This window comes from Tripterygium wilfordii, chromosome 4, assembly GCF_013401445.1.
Source record: "Tripterygium wilfordii isolate XIE 37 chromosome 4, ASM1340144v1, whole genome shotgun sequence".
Taxonomy (NCBI): Eukaryota; Viridiplantae; Streptophyta; class Magnoliopsida; order Celastrales; family Celastraceae; genus Tripterygium; species Tripterygium wilfordii.
Window position 1 is genome coordinate 4,783,490 of NC_052235.1, and position 20,243 is coordinate 4,803,732.

A 20,243-nucleotide genomic window follows, 5' to 3' on the forward strand; every position below is an offset into this window, starting at 1 on the left:
CTGCTTCAGTTGTGAACATAGCACATTGACATTTATGAAGCAGCAGTTATTTTTGCATATCACATAGAGCACGAGATGGAAAGTTGTACACAGAGTTTAATAGATAGGACAAGATTCATAAGCTAGTAAAATCCTTTCTGAAGACGAAAAGAAAACTCTATGACAAAATAGAGCCACTCAGCCAAAACATCCTTATGTTATGGGGGTAAAAGAAAGAAGTATAGCAGTACAGACGAAGGAACACTCATGATTTTTGTATGCGACGAATCTAATGCCGATTATCCTTAGTGCTTGTCAGTTGGAATGTCTAGGTCCTTAAATATTGGACTGTCGACTCCAACACCCATTGCGTTCAGACCGTTGTCGACATATATAACACCACCGGTAATGGCAGAGGCCAGGGGTGACGCCAAGAAGGCAGCTGTGTTTCCCACCTCATCTGTTCCATCGGTTTTTATAGTAAGCAACTTTGACTTATAAAGAAGATGAAAGATAAGAGTGAATATATTAAAATAGAAAAATATGGAAACCACCGCAGATCACCTGCAGATAACTCTTTTTGCAGGGGCGCATTCACAGATGAATAGTCGATCATCATATCAATAAATCCAATTGCTTTTGCAGCACGGCTTCTTAGCGGCCCTGCACAAAGAAAGCAAATGTAATGAAAATGTCTAAGGTGATATTCAACATTTCAACTTATGCTTGGAGAGTGTGTTCGCAGGCGTTGGAGAGGGGCTCTGAAGTACTGTTCCAATAGAAATTTAACCCTAAACCTAAATTCCATTGGAATACTACAGAACCTTCGCCTCCCATACGCTCGTGAATACCCCTGCCAAGCATAACCAGTTGAATCCCTCTTAATTAAAAAGAAAAAAGAAGATAGAAGAATGAAAGAACACAAAGTCTACTGGAGAGACAAATAATGACAATAATACACACTTCCATGCGTGGTGTCAGACCGTCTACTAGGGAACTGCTCAAAGAAATTGAAAGTGACAAAAGAGACGTATGGCAAGTTCAACCATCTCTTCGTAAGACAGTGTGGTATGCGTCAACAATTGAGAAGTGAACAAATTACTATCCCCAATCAAGTGCCATTCTTCAAAAAAAAAATCAAGAGGCATTCCACGATATTTCATACGGAAAATCAGGGGCATATGGCCCAAACAAGGGAATCATAGCATGTCACATATTTTGGAAGGCGTGACTTTCTAGATAGATTTCACAGACGAGTAGGAAACATTAATGAATCACCTTGTTAATTCAAGGAAGAAATTATTTTTTAAATAAAAGCATGAAAGACAAATCTTGGGGCAAATGAAAACAAAAATAATTTAATGCAAGAATAAAGTCTCTAAGGTACCAGCTGATATAGTGTTGACTCTGATTCTGTGTTTCCTTCCCGCCTCAAAAGCAAGCACCTGAATAAACCAAGAAGTAGAAAACTCCACAAATCACAATGGAACAAATTGAAATAAAAAAAATAGTAATGAAAAAGTATTAATCAGGGTGAATGTAGGCATGGGAAGCGAGAAATGAAAACTCACTTTTGTGTCACTCTCAAGTGCAGCTTTTGCAGAGCTCATTCCTCCACCATATCTGTTCAGGACATAATTTGAGAAATATACCGCCATGAAAAACCATAATGCTGAATAGAGCAAACAAGACGAGGCAAACATACCCAGGTATAATCCTCTCAGAAGCAATGTATGTGAGTGAAATTGAAGAACCACCTGTTTCATGAAAACTCAATTTCAATCCCAGATACAGGTTTTAATCAGATATTAATTTGGAACACACAAATAGAAAATATGGAATTGAATAATTATTTCATAGATGCATGCCTGGGTTCATTATTGGAGCAAAATGCTGGAGTAAGGAAACGTAGGAGTAACTAGATGCTGATATAGCAGCAAGATATCCTTTCCTGGATGTCTCCAATAGAGGTTTGGTCACCTATGTAAAAGGTAGTTTGTTTTTAAGTACAAAATAAAATAAGTCATACGAATTTAATAATCATGCATCTGTACCTCTGGTCCATTGGCAAGCGAATGCACAAGGATGTCAATGCTGCCAAAGTCCTGTTTCACAGATTCGGCAACTTCCTGCGAAACATTTAAAAAGCATTTAGACAAATAAAAACCTATTTGACAAGTTAAATGAAATCACAGGGGGGCTCACATCATGAATAATGTGATGCACTCAGTCCAGATTTACAAAAATATAAAGCTAAATACGATAAATTTAAAAGTGACTAAAAACAACTAAAGTCAGTGGCTAATAAATTTTATTTTCTTCTACTTAATTAACTTGCCAACCCAAAAAGTGTTGGGAATAAAGATTTGGATAACCAAGATATAAATAATTAACTTGAGGCAACAATGCAAAGATGTGAACTACGAATCCTATAAATAGATTTAGAAACAAATTACAGATGACGTCACACACTCAATTAAGTGCAAAGTTAATAGATTAAATAGAATTCACAAATAATTAATACAGCAGAGCATAAGAGTATAGGCAAAAACCTTGACAGTCCATTTAGTGGATCCAGCATAGCGCTTATTTGCTTTCACCTGCAAAAGAAAGTGAAACTGAAACATGTTATTGAGGACATATCATACTAATTACAATATGTTGTCATAAAACTAAAACATTCTCCATTACATCTTCAGGCACATCCTCAGGGCAGTCATACACGGCATCTAGAGGATATACTTTGGTGATCTCCATCAAAGAACCATCAGGCAACCTGAAAAAAGAAAAATTATCATTGATTAAGGTCACTGATTATGGGATTACTCATTCTATATGACATAAAATAGCTCTAGCAACTTACACGCGTGATTCGTCAAACTTTCCTCGACGCAAGCTACTTTCAAAAATATTTAAAGCCTACACAATAATCTTCCAATCAGTAGCTTGAAAATTGTTTTATGGTACTGAAAATACTTCATAAACAAGGAAATGTAATATTGTCAGTAAAAATGAAGGTTCATTACGCACAGGCACCCATGTTCCCAAAAGAATTTCAGCTCCTGCAGCAGCAAGGGATTTGGCTATTGCCCAACCATATCCATTATCATCAGCAACACCAGCAATAAATGCTCTCTTACCTACATACGGCAAGCCTACTTACTTAAAAGAGGTAGAGCATACGTCATGGAAATAAAGTAGTACTGTTTCAATTAACTAGGAACTAAAAGATTAAAGATGCAAGGAAACATGTGAAGAAGAAAATTTCAGTATAAACTTTTCCTGTCACCAAATGAAATAACACTATAAGCAACCAACAAGAGATGAAGGAACAGAAAAAAAGTGTGGCAAGACCTTAAAGCGCCATCATAGGACACAAATCAGTGAGATCAAAAATAAAAGAAGAAATGAGGCAGGGAGCTGCGCAAGAGACCTCTCAGATCGATTGGTAGCCCAGAGGCTGGCTTGTTCTCAGTGGAGTCAGACATTGCCTTCGTGACAAACTTATTGAACTTAATAGAACATGATCTATAATTTCGTTGAAAAGGTTGTACAGATGATATATGAGAAGCACTCGTGAGCTTCTTAGCCCATGATGGCCCCTTAGAATTCACAGCAAAAATAGCAGCGCTCGCCTTGGAAACTCTGTGAGAGGATGAAATGCAAGGCCTAGCTGCTGCCATTTGCACGCCAGAGGCAGTTGTTGCCGCCATTTTCAATAAATTAAATCTAGCAGAAGAAAATAAAGACCTGCAGAACATGCAAAGTTACTACTCTTGCGTAAACTATTTCTGCAAATTTTCAGAAGACCAAATTATATTAAAAGTCTAAATTCCACAAAAACTGCAATTTATGAATTTGTAGCAAGCAATACGGTCAGTCACACAAAATATCAGTTGCTCATGAATTAGTGTTCAACAAACCAAAACCTCTTTCAAATGAAATCAATCAATACTTTGTCTTGGGCAATATAAATATTATTCTTCAAGAATTTTTACAAAAAAAAAAAACTATATACATATTCTTTTGGCAATTCTCTGACAGTTGTTACCAGGTTTTGCTTCATTTTGTAAAGAACAACAAACCAACTCTAAGAACAATAAAAAAAAAGATCCAATATGTCCATGCAATTAAACTCAAGAAGAAGGAAGAATTGTGGCTCACATTAAGATTATACTTTTCTCCTACTTTCCCTACGCATTAGCCTACACGAGTTAGGTTAAACATGAAAAAAGGGAAGGAAATAACGACCTAAAAAGCTAAATTATGTTTCGAAAATATCATTAATTAAACAAAAAACTACCCATTCAAGTACCAATATCTATCAGAAAAACAGATGGGAGATGCATGCACCATAAATCAAGTAAAACAAACACAAACATATATGCTCAAATCTAGGAGCCAAACACAAAACCCATCCACATTTCGCAGAAACCTCAAAATTAACAACAAAGCAGAAAAACTCACAGGAAAGAAAGAAAACAAAAAAGCAATCACACCAAGAGATACATATACATAGAAATAGAGAGGAGGAGTGACCGAGAGAGAATTACTTTCGTGAGGCGGAGGCTGCCAATGTGGAGATGGAGATGAGGGTAGCCAGAGAGATAAAGAGGAGGGAGGCTTTGTTTTAATCAGCAGGAAAAATTGGTTGCAAGGGTTTTGTTTTTGTGGGGGCTTCGATGAAATCGAGGTACAAAAAAGTCTCGATTTCTTTGTAAGCGTCAAAAAAAAAAAACAAGCTAGATCGAGAGCCCAACACGGGTAGCAGGGGTAGTAGTTGCTTAACTTGCTCGTGCGCGTAACAGAGTGGTTTACTGGCTAAAAGCAGTCATTCGCTCTTTCAAATATAAAGGGTGTTTGGTTTGGCATTGGTGGCGCAGTAGTTCGGAAAATCCCTATGGCGGCTATGTACTCCGAAGTCGAGAGTTTGTGAGCTTGGGCTTTTATGCATCTGATCAAGCCCACTAGAGCCTAGTTTCAATTTTTTGTTCTCTTAGCTGGAACTAAAATTATCTAAATAAAAAATAGAAGGATATTAGATTAGACATTATTTATCCTTGCATTACGTGATTTTTTAAATCTTACTCTTGCAAAAAAAAATCAATCATCCCTAAATTCTCAATGCTTGTGGTTGTTCATCTTATTAGGCAGGCATCGCTTCATATTAAGGCGAATTTAATTTCACACACACTGTGTGAATTGAAACAGTTGGTGGAATTTTTTTGTTAAATAATCAAAAGTGGTTGAATGGAATTGGGCCTCTCTTTTTTTTTTACCATATGATTTGTTAAAATACATATTTTTAATGACAATTGAACCTAATTATTAACAAATTTGGCCAATGTTTGGTAAGTTTGGTAATGTTTGAAGTTACTAAATACTAGGTGGGTCAAGAATATAGATAAGTTCTTGAGTGGATTAACCCCCTATTCAGACGGCAAATGAAGCCCATCAGTCCGCAATCCAAAAACAAAGATTTTTGGATTTTGGTTGGCATTTAATTCCTTTGGAGACATGGACTTGGACTCTTTAATGCTTTACAACGAATCAAAGAGTCCATGGATCGAGGCTTAGTGTTGTTACTTACACCTACTCTCTATGGATTGAGCATGCTATAAAGCACAAAGTTGGGCCCAACTAGTAATGGCTCAGTTAAACAGCACAAAATGAAGCAGGCCCTCATTGGTGCAATGGTAAGCGAATCCAAAGGCACTAGGTGCTAGCCTGCTAGGTGAGGGTCATATTTGCATAGGGAGTGAGTGGACCACATTCCACTCACTTCAACATCAGCCCCATCTGCACAACGACCCAGCCTGTCATGCACCTCGTAAGTCCACTATTTGGTGGTCTAACCCAAGATTTATGAGGGCCCATTTTTGCATCTTTTCATTGGCGTTGCTTCTTTTCATTTTCTGTTGGTGTAGGTAGCGTCCTTACAATTGCGACGCATATCCCATGAAAAAGAAGAAGAAAAGCTATCGAATAAACAATCTGCAATTGTGACATATAAAAGTGCCACCAACTAAAGAATACCTAATTGATGGAGACAGGAGTGGAAGACAGTATTTGCTATATCAACAGTGTGCATAACAAAGAGTCTAGGAATAAGTGGGGAACAGCTTATCTGATCCTAGGATTTCATCGAATTTAATACACAGTCTTCCTTATACCTTACTTTGATAAGTCAATGGTACCCAGTGTAATCTGGACCTGTGTCCTTATCACTACCATTTTTGACATGCCCTTATCACTTTCCTTGTACTATTAAGTGCCCATATACACATGTTTGGGGTTAAACGATTGAGCTAAAAACGTGACTAAAAGCAATGCAAATTCTAAAAGGAAAACTAAAACATACCAAGACACAGGAAAATTAAACAAAAGAAATAAAAAAAGCCTAAAACCCAGAATCAAATTTCTTTCAAACATTGATGGGTACCCCAAAAAGCCTAAACCCCTTTTCCTCCACAGTATGTGTTGATGAAGATGATTCCAATCCCAACTCTTTCTCATCTTCTCCTCTGCTTTGCCCTAGCTTTAGTTCCAAACCCACTTGCATTTCATCTCCATCCACCACACAACTTTTATCTCCATTGTTGTTGCCATGAACCACATCAATCAAGCTTAATTTTTGACCATCTTCAGCCCTATGACTGGGACAATCACATTTGTAAAATGTGACAACATCTTTCTCCTTCAAATTCTTTCCCTTCACAAACCTGTTCCAACCCCTTGTGAACACAAAACCTGGCTACTCTTCCAATAACAATACCTAAACTTCCATGGCCTCATGTTCCTATCATAGAACACTAATTCTAAATCATCATGATCATCCACGTCTTCACTTATGTAAGGAAAATATTTAACAGCAAATCGTTTCGGAATCACAAGCCGGTTAAGCTTACCGACATCGCTTGGTGTCAGTTCCTTTTGAAACAGTTGCACACATGAAAATTGTGAATCAGTACCATGAAACAACCTTGTTTGTTGGTTCATGGGGGAACTAATTTTGTCAATCTGGGATTGAGTTCTCAAAAAGTCTGCAAGCTTTGGCCTATAAGACCCATCTCTAATCATGTTGAGTACATCTTCAGGGCTATAATTGTTTTGAAAAATAGATTCTTGAGTGTTAGAGTCTGACCATGAAAAGTTTCGATGTGAATCGCCATTTCGAAGCTTGATTGCAGCGCTGTCGTAAGCCATTGCTGCCTCAATCTCTGACTTAAACGTCCCAAGCCAGATCCTTTGATGATTTGCATATATTTGTGCACCCCAATGTCCATTGTTTTGGGGCACAACACCTTTGAATTTTGCAACAACATGTTGATTAAAGGTTTGATGATCATGTAGTACTCTTGCGCGCTTCGTTGCGCGAATTGTGCCATAGTTGTTGTCGTTTGACAAGATCATGCTTGGTGAATCTTGCACCATTTCTGTGTGAGAAAAACTAATGAAGCAAAGAAGAAGTAATGATTTTCAGGGGAAATTATTTAAGCAGATTGAGAGAGCAATGTAGAATATCTCAATGAGAAATTAGAGGAGTAAATCTGCCAATCAAGAGATACATGTGAATATATGATCTGTTGCATGAAAATGGAAGGTTTTTCTATTTGGGAGATGGAGATTATGGAAGTTCAGAATGAAATCAAGTTAGGTATCCTTGACAGCAAAATTTGATTAGGTCCAGTTTTTTAAGGTTAAAAACAAACTTCCTTACATATAACAGTACACATTGTTGTATAGATAAGAGTAGGTTAGTATGTTGAAACAAATCTGAAGTGGTTTTTGTCTTAAAATAGGCAAAAGACTTAACTGGATTTGAGGATATTACAAGACCTTTGTGGTTAGCAACTACTGTTAGTTGCACTTGCATGTGCATTTACATATCAAGGGCTTCTGCACTTCTTCTGTGTAATTGAACAGCTTGGCATCATAACAAGAATAATAGTAGGGATGTTCATTTTATTTTTTGGTTTAGTTTCAATAAAAACAAAAACAGAATTTGGATTTATTTTTTATGTAAAAATTATGAGACAAATTTTTTGAATCCTCTAGTATTTGGATAAACGGATCGCTGCAGAAGTAGGAATAATGGCCACCAAAAATAATATTGTTTCCATAAAGTAGATAGTACTAGGGATCATCAAAGCACCATCTTTGTTCTAGTGAGTGTTATTCTCCGACTCTTATTGTCCATCCTTAGAGCGGGCGACTAATTAGTTCCACTTACATTTATGATTCCAATTATAATTAATTTTGGTAAATTAAATTATCTCAAAATTGTCGTTGGACAATCAATGATTCATTTTAATCAAGATTAAATTAAAGTTGGCCCTTGATTTTCTATAATTTTGCTAAAATAAATCAGGAGGATCAAATAAAATAATTAGGGAAACTCCTTTGGCTCTCGATACACTTATTTGTCAAATATTGGATTTCCATATTGAGCATTCAAGTGATTGATTTAGTTTTGTGATGTTTGGCTCAATGACCCAAATTAACCCTAAATTAGCTGTATCATAATATTGTTTGCAACGAAATTTCAATAGTATAATTAAACATCAATTTAGGTGGATCTCTGTTATGTTTCTCTTGGAAGCAACCCATGTAAGATACTTGAAATTGGTGTGCACTGAAAAATTGGTTGATTAACAAACTTCCTAAAATGTCAAAGGAATCATGTTTAGGATCACCAATTCTTGTGAGTTTAATCTGAGAACTTCTATATATATATATATATGCATGAGATGATGAGACACCATATACAATGTCAACCATTAAAATCAAATGATTATGCATTCATTTTATTTGAAAAATGAGGTAGTGTATAAACAAACGTCTCAAATTGTGGGCGTTGTTTTTTTAACTGGCAGCGTTATCTGGTGTTTCTCGTTAGCGTTATCATTAGACAAAATTCTTTACTAAACAAACCCTAAAGTCTTAAAAAAATCAAGGATTATGTAAAATTAGGGATAAGATTAACCCTACATGAATAGTGTAATCCTAATACATATTTTATCTAAAAAACAAATGTACTGTAAATCAAAATCCTTGTTTTACACCCATTTTTTTAACTGCCTAAAAAAGATTAAGATGAGCACAACCAAGAAAAAGAAATAAAGTTGTATGTTATTAAACCAACGGTTAAGATTTAAAAAATTCTAAAAATTTCAGTTGACCATAATTCCAACTCCCCCATCCTGTTAATAAATTGAGCCCAATAAGAGAAGAGTCCAACGTTGACTGTAGAAGTAATTCAAAAAGAATTCCACGAAAAGAAGTAGAGTACTAGTTTGAGAGAGTTCTGGAGAGGCAATTGAAAAATGATCCGTTTTATGTGTAATCTCGTTACGATTCCAAGAGCTTTTATCAGGGAAAGTCGTTATGCAACAGAAATGCTGATATTCTGCAACAAAAACCTTATATATTACCCACACAAACCCCACACCACACACTATTCATTACTACTACCACTCTATCAATTGCATGCACAAACCTCTCTCTCTGATCTCTCTTTCGCTCTCTCGTCGATACACATTTCGATCTTCTTGGGAAAAATACTGATATGAGTCGTGAACAGTTTTCAATCATAGTGCATTGATCATTGAAGGGATTATTTGGGGGAATTCGTGCTTCTGTTTTGTGTGTTCTTAATTTCTTTAGGTTCGAACATAAATGACAAAAGGTTTCCACGGATTTTCTAGCTCTCCGGCAAGTCCAGTGATTTCCCGGCCCGATTTCAACGTTGTGATCGATACCAGTCCTTTTCTGTCACCGGAATCCGTTACGATCCCCAGAGACGTTACGCTCTCCGTCACCAAGTTCCGCAAAAGGTTTGGATTTGATGTTAGTTATATTGGAATGTGATGTCTATGCATTGCACTTGCAATTGTCAATGTAGCTAAAATTATTGCGGACATTTTGATTGTCAATGTTGTATATGTTACTAGGTTAGTATTGCCTTTGATGTAGTATTTTGTGAGATCAGGGTTCTAATTCTTCACATTGTATGTGCATTTGATCAAACATACAAGATATTTGGGTAGTCAAGGTCAAATAACCCCGGTCCGGGTTTGGAGACTGTTTATGTGATGTCTAAGCCATTGTACTTCCCAATCTTAGCTAAAATTACGATGGAGAAGCTAGTTGTCAATGTTACACAGGTTAGCAAGTCCTAGATTTTCTGGTTAGCAAGTCATGTTGTTTGTGCTCTCTCATGTGATAAGAAGGTTTAAAATTCTGATGTTGTAAGCAAATATCATTTGATACTTTCAAACATCTGCTTACACGCAGAATCAAATGCTTATGGCATGTTGTAACAGATTGTTCCTTGATATATCGTACAGTGACATACTTATGTGCAATGTGTGCTTGCTGGTTGAACCATTTGTGATTTATCTTACCAACTGACATATATATATAGTCAACGAAGTCAAAAGCATCTTTTTTTATACCATAACAATGCAACCAAATATGAAAGAATTGATTAATTGGAATTTCTTGAGGATAAGCCAACCTGTTTGATCACTGTTCCTTATGCTTGGTGATGAATTTATGTTATACGTATACACACCTAAAGAGTGAAAAGGAGTAGAGGCTATCAATATATATCGGGCATAGGTAAGACTACACAGACCTTACCTCCACTTTATATTTGGAGAGAAGATATCATTATCACGTGAAAATCGAGATCCCACTGAACAAAATTTTCCAAAAGAGATACTCATTTTGTGGCACAAAATCTATTAAGCAGACCTTTCTTCCTCCCTATTCCACCAGTATTTTCTCTGCAACAATTTTTTTCTTCAATGGTAATCATAGAGTAAGTTTGAAAATGACATCCCACTTTCTCTGCCTCTCCCTCTCCCTCTCTATATATATCTAGCTCTCTTGTACCAATGTATTATCAAGAAACTGGTCCCTTAGTAACTAGCTTTGAATTGGTTGCTTCTTCTTTCCTTTTACTTTCTCTAAGTTCTCATTTTGTGAGCATTAATATTTAATACTATGAAGTCCTCTGGAAACTTAATCGAGTCTCATTGCTTTCAATCATTTTACCTTAAAGTTCAAGGTCATGCTATATAAATATGGATTATCTTGTAGATTTTTTTTTCATATGTATATTAAAATGTTGGAATCATTAGTAACTTTGTTTAGCTCAACTGAATTTTCAATTTGATTGTGTTGCCTTTATTTGTATGGCATGCCCTGACACAATGTAGAGGGTTAGGTCTGCGTACATGCTAAAGTCCTGTGTGTATGCCCTCTTCTAATAGTCACAGATTTCGATTGCAGTGAGCATAAATATAATTTTACTAATGCTTTTGCAGACGTATCCTTCAAGGACTGCTATGGATTCACTCAATTTCACCAATGAAACTGCGTTAAAGGTTAGAACACTACACTGGAATTGATTCCTTGTCAATAGGTTCAAACTTAACATTTTGTGTTGTTGGATGTGAAGCCAATGTTTTTTAACATGTTGGGATTATCATCTTGCATCGATTTATCTCTTTGAGTATGTAGAGGAGATCATAAGCATTCCCCATTATATTTAAACTCTTATATGATGTTTTACCTTTTTGGTGCTTCTAATGGAAGACTAATTGTTTAATCTAGCTTTTGTCATCTTATTAACAGACTTGCTAAAATCTTAAACTAGTAGTTTGGCCTCGCATAGATCATGATGAATTGTTTGACCAGGGTAGTAAGATGATATCCTTTCAATACTTACAACTTACGGTTTAAAACAGAAAGGGAAAAAACAACCAACAATGAAGTTTTACAGTCTTTAAATTTTGATCAGAGGGGGCAGAACCTTTCAAATATAGAGTTCTGTCTTTCAACTTATTACGAATTTTTCAGACAAACTCTGCAACAGTAAATTCTCTTTACATGCACAGATGCACTTCATAAAGTACTTGGCCAGAAAACCACCATGTAGGATATTAATGTGACACAGACCATTTTTCTCTACTCTGTGAAGTGCAGTTACTTCTGTTACCATAGCTTATTGCCACAAATCATGTTTTTCAAATTAAACTGAATTATTTTTATTGAAAGCAGGTGCGAGATGAGAATTATCGCTTAGAGGAAGCAGTCATATCAAACAAAATTATCAATAAAGACGAACAAAAGCTTGCAATTCAAAAGCGCACCGGAGGATGGAAGTATGCAAGCATTTTGCTAGGTACCATTAGTCAAAAAAACCACTAAAATTTCTCTAGTTATAATTTTTCTTTCAAGTTATTTACCTACAATAGCTCACAGGCCACAGGCATAATTGGCTGATTTTTCTTGGTTTGCTAATACTTTACTATATATGCTGTAGTGAATCAAGGGCTCGCAACACTAGCTTTCTTTGGAGTTGGCGTGAACTTGGTTTTGTTCTTGACCAGAGTTCTTGGACAGGACAATGCTAGTGCTGCCAATAATGTTAGCAAGTGGACTGGAACAGTTTACATGTGTTCACTCATTGGAGCTTTCCTTAGCGACTCTTACTGGGGTCGTTACCTAACCTGCACAATCTTTCAGCTAATATTTGTGCTGGTATTGTAACTGAGATTCTCTTTTGAATCATGTAATCTATCTTAATCAGTATTGAACTTGTCGACTGATGTGCTTTTTTTCCATCAGGGTTTGTCTTTGTTGTCAATATCATCTGGACTTTTCTTGGTTAAACCGGCAGGGTGTGGTGATGGGAAGATAACTTGCATGCCAACATCCTCTGTTGGTACTGCCATTTTTTATTTAGCAATCTATCTGATTGCATTTGGATATGGAGGGCATCAACCTACTATAGCAACATTTGGATCTGACCAGTTTGATGAGGCTAACCCCAAAGAGAAGAGTTCCAAAGCAGCTTTCTTCTGTTACTTCTATTTCTCACTCAATGCTGGATCTCTATTCTCCAACACCATCTTGGCGTACTATGAGGATTCTGGTAGATGGACACTAGGATTCTTGGTGTCATTAGGTTCTGCTGTCCTAGCCCTAGTATTATTTTGGTCAGGAACACGTCGTTATCGGTATGTGCAGGCCTATGGAAACCCTTTGCCACGCATTGCTCAGGTGTTTGTGGCTGTTGCACGGAAATGGGATGTAATCGTCCCTGCTAATTCAGATGAGCTCTATGAGGTTGAAGGTCCCGAATCCGCAATCAAAGGGAGTAGAAAGATCATTCACTGCAATGAGTTTGCGTAACTACTGAGTCTTTGCTTTTAAATCTGGTAGTTTTAAGTAAATAAAGCTATTGGCCATACTATATCATGTACACACTCACACGAACTCACATATTCATATCAAAGTTAGATTATCAACCCTCAGGTAGTAAATTTAGCTTTTGTTCTTTATTTGCATTTGTCTTCATTGTCATTATGATCAACATCAAACTATAAATTCAGATATTTTAGAGTCCGCACTAACCATGTTTTCTTAAGAACTCTTGTTCGTCAATTTTGACAAAGTTTGCTGTAGGCTCTCAGTCTAAGGGAATCCTCCTCCTTTATAAGATTCATGTTATTGTTCATTCTTAATCTAAATTCTTAGTTGTTAATGTGAAGTAGAGGATTGATTATACATACTCATTTTTATTGGATTTTCTAAATTTGATCAGGTTCTTGGACAAGGCAGCCACAATAACAGAGAATGATCTAGCTGGCCGGGCAAATCCATGGAGGCTTTGCACTGTAACTCAAGTTGAGGAAGCCAAATGCGTTTTGAAAATGATTCCAATCTGGCTTTGCACCATAATCTACTCTGTCATCTTCACACAAATGGCTTCTCTCTTTGTTGAGCAAGGAGATGTTATGAACTCCAATATAGGCAACTTTCACCTGCCAGCAGCTAGTATGTCTGCCTTTGATGTCTGCAGCGTCCTTATCTGCACTGGAATTTATCGTCAAATCCTTGTACCTCTAGCTGGAAAATTAAGTGGTAATCCAAAAGGCTTAACTGAGCTTCAAAGAATGGGCATTGGACTTATTATTGGAATGTTAGCAATGGTTGCCGCGGGAGTCACTGAGATCGAAAGGCTCAGACATGTCATTCCTGGGGAAAAGGTTAGCACTTTAAGCATTTTTTGGCAAATCCCACAATACGTTCTTGTTGGGGCTTCGGAAGTTTTCATGTACATTGGTCAGTTGGAGTTCTTCAATGACCAAGCTCCTGATGGGATCAAAAGCTTTGGAAGCTCTCTTTGTATGGCTTCAATGTCTCTTGGAAACTACACCAGTAGTTTGTTGGTTAATATGATTATGAAAATTACTGGTAAAGGTGACAAGCCTGGCTGGATTCCAGAGGACTTGAACACAGGCCACATGGACAGGTTTTACTTCCTGATCGCAGTGCTGACCGCTTTTGATTTCGTATTTTACCTGTTTTGTGCAAAATGGTACAAGGCAATTGTCTTGGAGGACAGTGTGAAGGAAGTCCCGATGGAGAACAAACAAGAAGATGTTCTTAGCATAGTTTAGGCAAGCTTTTCGTTTCTGTGATCAGGATTTCATGTCTGTTTTGATGGTTATCATTTTCTTGTTTCTGAGATGATATTCAGAAGAAAGCATGACCTTTCTATGTGATAGAATATATTTGTGTGTGTAAGGGATGATCGCTTTCTTACTTTGTTTTGGTTTGCCGGTTTCGGCAAATTTGGATATGTTAATTTCCTCTTTGATCAGATTCAATAAAGTAACCTCATATCATATGACATGCTTGACCCTAATGAAAATACATATGATGTAAAGGAAACCAGCAACAAGTGTGGTTGGAAAGACAATAACAGTAGTTGCTTTCTTTTTTTATGTCTCACCAACCCACACTGCCTTCAATCAATTAGGTTTTCTTTTGAGAGATGTGATGTGAATAAGAAAGATCATATACTTTCACAAACCAAGGAATCTTATAGGAGGTTCTTCTTCTCAACACAGTCCATCAAGTTATGACCAAATGTTTCACACAACATCTATGGTTAACATCAATCTCAGTGTCCATAACATCTTATGAAGTAATGTAACACAAACTTACATATCAATCTCATTATCATCCACAACCACAAGTTGATTAGCACTGTATCAGGTGCATTAAAGAACGGTCATGATTTTGACACTCTGTTCATGATCTGATATAAAGAGGTTTCTTGCCCTTCTGGTTTGTGAGATCAATGACTTTAAGATCGTCCAGAGACTTCAGTACAAGAGGCCCAATATTCGGCCCATTAACCAATACTCGGCCTAATTAGTGGCCCAATACTTTATAAAATCGCGGCTTGCCGGCTTACGATGGATGACAAGGAGGCTTACTTCACGCGCTCACAACACGTGACGCGCAGGCAATGGATATGAATATGATGATATAAACAAACAAGCGGTGACGGTGATAATGCCACTGGTACTTGGTTTCTATCGACCACATTTAAACCTAATTTTTCAATTCCGCCCCTTTTAATTCATCTCTTTCTTTTTTTGGCTCCTCTTTCTCGCCCCTTCTGTTTTTCTCCTCTTTCGAAACCCTAACTTTCTCTCTGGTGTTTTCAGCTTCTATTTTCTTGTCCTTTCTCTATCTTTCAACAAATAGTTGTTTGGATCTGGTAAGAATGGAATTTGGTGGCGGTCGCAAGAGAGGGAGACCTGAGACTCCATTGAATGGGAATGGCGGCCCCAAGAAGTACAAACAAGGTTCGTCTTGACATTGTTTTGTTTTCACGTATATACGCATTCGTATCGACGAAGTAATTATTGAAACTCTCTTTATCTCTATGTTTGAGCATGTAGGCTACGAGTTTGTGTTATTCCTTATACCGTGTCGCTTTAGGTCTTCTTGAGTTTGTTACCTTGGTTGCTCATCGAGCACAGGGTCATGAAAGTATCATGCTAGACGATATCTGGTGTTGTGCGGGAATTAGGAAATCATGTTCTCTTTTGCTCAAAAAGATTTCTGTTTGTTTTGGTTGCTGGTAATTTGGAGAAGGATATAAATTAGGAGCTCTGTTTTGTTACGTAGAAGAAATGCAGAATTCGAACTAAGATTCACTCATATTCAATGTCTGAAACATTGTTTGTTGCCCATTTAAGTAAATGATTTTCTTGCAGCTATTTGGGCCTTCAAACTGTGTGTCTTGAGGAACAAACATGGTGCCGCAGTGGAAAATTTACTTATATTTTATGTTCTGTATCATTAAGAGAGTATATGAATTGTGTTTTCTTTGGACATTCCATGAATTATGTGTGATAAACGGATATAGTACAAATATTGTATTAGATTGCATATTGTCATTTCGATGATTTGGTGGTTTATGTTTGTTGTCTGAAGAAATAATGTAGGCCCACTGTGTATATTTTATCTAAGATAATCTTTTCCGGTGGTGATGTGAAATGGCAACATGGTATTAGATGTTCTTTGAAGTTCGAAGATGAATAAGTCACTGAAATTTAACTGAGGGAAATTAATTAATGTTCTGCAACAGAAATGGACTCCTTTCCAACTGGTATAGGAAGCAAATCGAAGCCATGCACAAAGTTTTACAGGTTCAAATCTTAACCTATCTAAAATAAATAGTCTAAATGCAGTGCCATGTATTGCTAATATTTATAAATTTCAACGTAAGTTCTGTTAACATCATTACCACTAAAATCAGCTTTATCTGGACTAATGAATTGAACAGGTTTAAGTTGTGATACAGGTTACACATTTTAATTACAGTAAGACAGGCAACTGAACACAAACAGTTGATTCAGACAATATAGTTGGACTAGCTACTTGGCCAGGATATATCTAAATGAAAGCAGTTACATTGGATGCAATATTTTTCTGCTTTATTTGTAATTATTATACATGTTCGCAAGTAAGATCCATGAGTTGGGGATGTTGAAGACTTGAAGTGGCATGTAAGGTTATTTTACGGGTTATTAAGCTTGTTTTAATGAGGTAATTAAATCATTGAATGAATAATGGTAAATGGTTGTTTTTCTGCAGCACAGCCAAATTTCTTGCTACTGTGCTGTATCTGCATCTGAGGGGTTTTTGTTGTTAATTACAATTTTGTGATCACAACTTTGGCATTCTTTTTTGATTAATCTTTGACTGCATTATATTTGAAGAAAATTGAGGTTCTCTCTGAATACCTTCATGCTTTCCTGGAAAACCTTTCCATGGTTTGGTGATTCTTGTCAAACATTGTTGTGCAATTTGTTGAAGTTGGTTGTGCGACAAGGCAAAGTTGTCTCGGTTTTTTTTTTGTCAAAGCCTGCCAATGATATATTGATTACTGTTTAAATATTGGCCAGTTAATACTTAATTTTCTGTTATTTGTCAAGTTTGTAAGGATTACGATAACTGTGGCCTTGGTTTGACGATTTTCACATGCCCCATAAAGTTTATTGATTAGTGATAGAGCCGGTTACTGGACTACAGCGAATTTAAAATTTGGAAAAGACTTTGTTGGTTGATATAGTTTTCAAACGTGAAATTCTTCTCCTAACCTTTTTGTTAAACGTATATGTTAGACTTATAGACATAATGTTTTGAATGCACATTAGCGGAAATGTTGGATGGATAATAATTTGTTCCTTAGTTTGAGTACAATAGAAATAGAAAAGTTCGAATTATGATTTATGAGTGTTATCATTTGACATGAAGTTTCAACTTCAAACTGTTATTAATCAGCTTCAGGTCTTTCATTCAAAAATATTAATGTGCTTTAATTTTATTGATTGCTTGGGTTAAGCTGCTTGTTGTTTTTTATTTTTATTTGACTGATTTTTGCTCCAAAAACGAGGTTATTGTTGTGAATATCTGTAGGATTAGTTTGTGTTGCATGCAGTATTTGAAGTATTGACAATTACAGAATGTGATTTGTAATAACTTCATAGATGTCTTCAATGGAGATTTGATTTAATTTTTTTTTACCCTGTCATGTCTTGTTTTTTGGTTGACTTATTGGGTTCCACTTTCTTAGTGGCCCTTAGTAAAATTTCTCTTTTGTTCTTGAAATTATCTTACGTTCTGTCTAAATGATGGAGAGTTGACTTATCCAGGATTTTGGTGTGAATAATTAGTTGTAAGTTTTTGTCAAATATAGAAAACCCTCATTGCATTGTGATTATATTTATGACAATTGTTGGTGTTATTCTACCTTATTTGGCTTTTATTTTCCCATTTGTACTGAGTTATTGGTCATTTCTGTCCTACTACTACTATGCACTGTGAATTGCTTAACATATGTAAGTTATTACTTAATTTTTATAGTGATTGTATGCTTTGATTCTTGTACATGTTATCTGTATTATGTCATTCTGCCCAAAGTATCCGTTTAGGTGAATGCAAGCTGATAAGGGTGAGACTGCTATCTTACGACGATTATGGAAGATCTTTTTAAGCAAATGAACCTGATAGTTGGACGTGTGCCTAATGCATTTTGAATCAGTATATTGTCATTCTGTATCTATGTCTAGATTAAATAAATGCAATTTTCTTCCATTTCTGCCACATCGCTTCTAACTTCGGCTTCCTAATCATTTGGGCTATTAGCATCTGGTGTCAATTTTGGTCTTACTCTGAAATGCTCAAGTTCTGCTTGTTTTGCAGCACTTCTGGATGCCCATTTGGTGAGGGATGCCATTTCTTGCATTATGTTCCTGGTGGATTCAAAGCTGTGTCTCAGATTCTTAATATTGGTAGTGTGAGTAGTCCAGCTCTTGCACCTGCTGGCAGAAATTCAGTTGCCCCACCCTCCTTTCCAGATGGATCATCACCTCCAGCTGTGAAAACTCGTTTGTGCAAGAAATACAACACAGCTGGGGGTTGCAAGTTTGGTGACAAATGCCATTTTGCCCATGGTGAATGGGAGCTAGGCAAACCAACCGGTCCAGCCTATGAAGATCCTCGTACCAGGGGGCCCATGCCTAGCAGAATGGGTGGTCGAATGGAGCCTCCTCCACAAACTCATGCAGCTGCAGCCAGCTTTGGGGTTTCATCCACTGCCAAGATTAGTGTTGATGCTTCGCTTTGTGGAGCCATCATTGGGAAAAATGGCGTGAACTCCAAGCATATTTGTCGCGTAACAGGAGCCAAGCTTTCCATTAGAGACCATGAAACAGACCTTAACTCTAGGAACATTGAGCTGGAGGGTACATTTGAGCAAATCAAGCAAGCTACTGCTATGGTCCGTGATCTTATCTACAATCTAGGTTCAGGTTCTGTACCTCATATGAAGAACCCAGCTATAACTGGAGCGGCCAACAACTTTAAGACTAAAATCTGTGAAAGCTTTACAAAGGGGATCTGCACCTTTGGGGATAGGTGCCACTTTGCACATGGGGCTGAAGAATTGCGCAGGCCGGGGATGTAATATTGTGTTTACTGTTTGTTCTTTTATTTCCTTTTAACAGTGATAGGACTTATTAACATCGGTTCTTGGGTTTGTCATCTCAGTTTTGCTTTTCAGAATCAAAGGTAGATTTTACTTATTTGAAATTTTATCCATGTTCAGAAAGTTTGATGATTTGCTCCTGTCTATGGTGACCATATGGAATGTGGTTAGAAGTCAGTCTTATAAAGGAAAAATTGGATAATGTTTGCAGTTTGGCAAATCTTGTTACTGTTATTGGCTAACCTCTTGACTGAAGGTAGATATGAGTTTGGCATTGATAGGTCACAAGGTGTTGCATGTGTTTTGCTATTGATAGCGTTTGCATGTTGATGTTGTTCCTCATTTCCTTTTCTGGTGTCATCTACTTATCTGGGTCTAGGCTATAGAGATGGGTCGTAGTATTAATTCAGTTTGAAATGTGAATCGCCCTTTTCTCTAGCTCCACGGGTTACATTTCCTGTAATAAATAATGATAGTAGAGGTGAAACAAAATCGATGTAGACAAGGATTTTTACGATGTATAAGGAGATGTAATATTTATAAAGATGAATCTAACAGTATATTTTTTTGTTCGAAATAGATGTCAAATTTAATATTAAAATCACATGACAATTCTAAATCGTCAAATATAAATTTAAAACATTCGATTTTCGTTTGTGATGAATTTAATTTTTGTTTGCAATATGAAATTGAATATGTGATTATATTACATGAAGACACACGCCAATGATATCATCCCACCTAAAGAAGAGGAAATTGCAAAAATATTGATTCGTCGCTCATTTTGATGACCTTTAACAACATTAAATGCTGGCAGAATTGCCATTAATAATCCCTAGTAGATAAGTTAGAAGTTGAGGTCGAGTTTTATAATTGCAAATTGCGTAAAAAAAAG

The 20,243-nt window shown here is 36.6% G+C and overlaps 4 protein-coding genes across 4 annotated transcripts; 2 read left to right on the forward strand and 2 right to left on the reverse strand.

Moving 5' to 3' along the window:
* Window positions 1–9: 9 nt before the first annotated feature.
* LOC119997361 (enoyl-[acyl-carrier-protein] reductase [NADH], chloroplastic-like) lies at window positions 10–4,859 on the reverse strand. The gene is made up of 13 exons (XM_038844310.1): window positions 4,533–4,859; window positions 3,413–3,729; window positions 3,010–3,119; window positions 2,843–2,898; window positions 2,671–2,755; window positions 2,532–2,579; window positions 2,034–2,108; window positions 1,848–1,959; window positions 1,685–1,736; window positions 1,551–1,602; window positions 1,367–1,424; window positions 544–642; window positions 10–439 (listed from the first exon to the last, which is right to left on the reverse strand). The coding sequence occupies exons 2-13, from the start codon at window positions 3,690–3,692 to the stop codon at window positions 285–287; spliced, it is 1,182 nt and encodes a 393-aa protein (XP_038700238.1). The 5' UTR covers window positions 3,693–3,729; window positions 4,533–4,859; the 3' UTR covers window positions 10–284.
* Window positions 4,860–6,403: 1,544 nt separating this feature from the next.
* LOC119996827 (AP2/ERF and B3 domain-containing transcription factor At1g50680-like) lies at window positions 6,404–7,413 on the reverse strand. Its single transcript, XM_038843620.1, is given in 2 exon segments — window positions 6,404–6,729; window positions 6,732–7,413. Coding segments are annotated over 2 exon segments (1,008 nt in total).
* A 2,244-nt stretch (window positions 7,414–9,657) lies between these two features.
* LOC119996828 (protein NRT1/ PTR FAMILY 7.1) lies at window positions 9,658–14,643 on the forward strand. Its single transcript, XM_038843622.1, has 7 exons — window positions 9,658–9,828; window positions 9,933–9,989; window positions 11,313–11,372; window positions 12,046–12,172; window positions 12,314–12,531; window positions 12,619–13,181; window positions 13,598–14,643. Exons 1-7 carry the CDS (start codon window positions 9,658–9,660, stop codon window positions 14,454–14,456), a joined length of 2,055 nt encoding a protein of 684 aa, XP_038699550.1. The 3' UTR covers window positions 14,457–14,643.
* A 725-nt stretch (window positions 14,644–15,368) lies between these two features.
* On the forward strand, window positions 15,369–19,558 carry LOC119997932 (zinc finger CCCH domain-containing protein 14-like). The gene is made up of 3 exons (XM_038845166.1): window positions 15,369–15,656; window positions 16,445–16,505; window positions 18,565–19,558. Exons 1-3 carry the CDS (start codon window positions 15,575–15,577, stop codon window positions 19,325–19,327), a joined length of 906 nt encoding a protein of 301 aa, XP_038701094.1. The 5' UTR covers window positions 15,369–15,574; the 3' UTR covers window positions 19,328–19,558.
* Window positions 19,559–20,243: the final 685 nt, after the last annotated feature.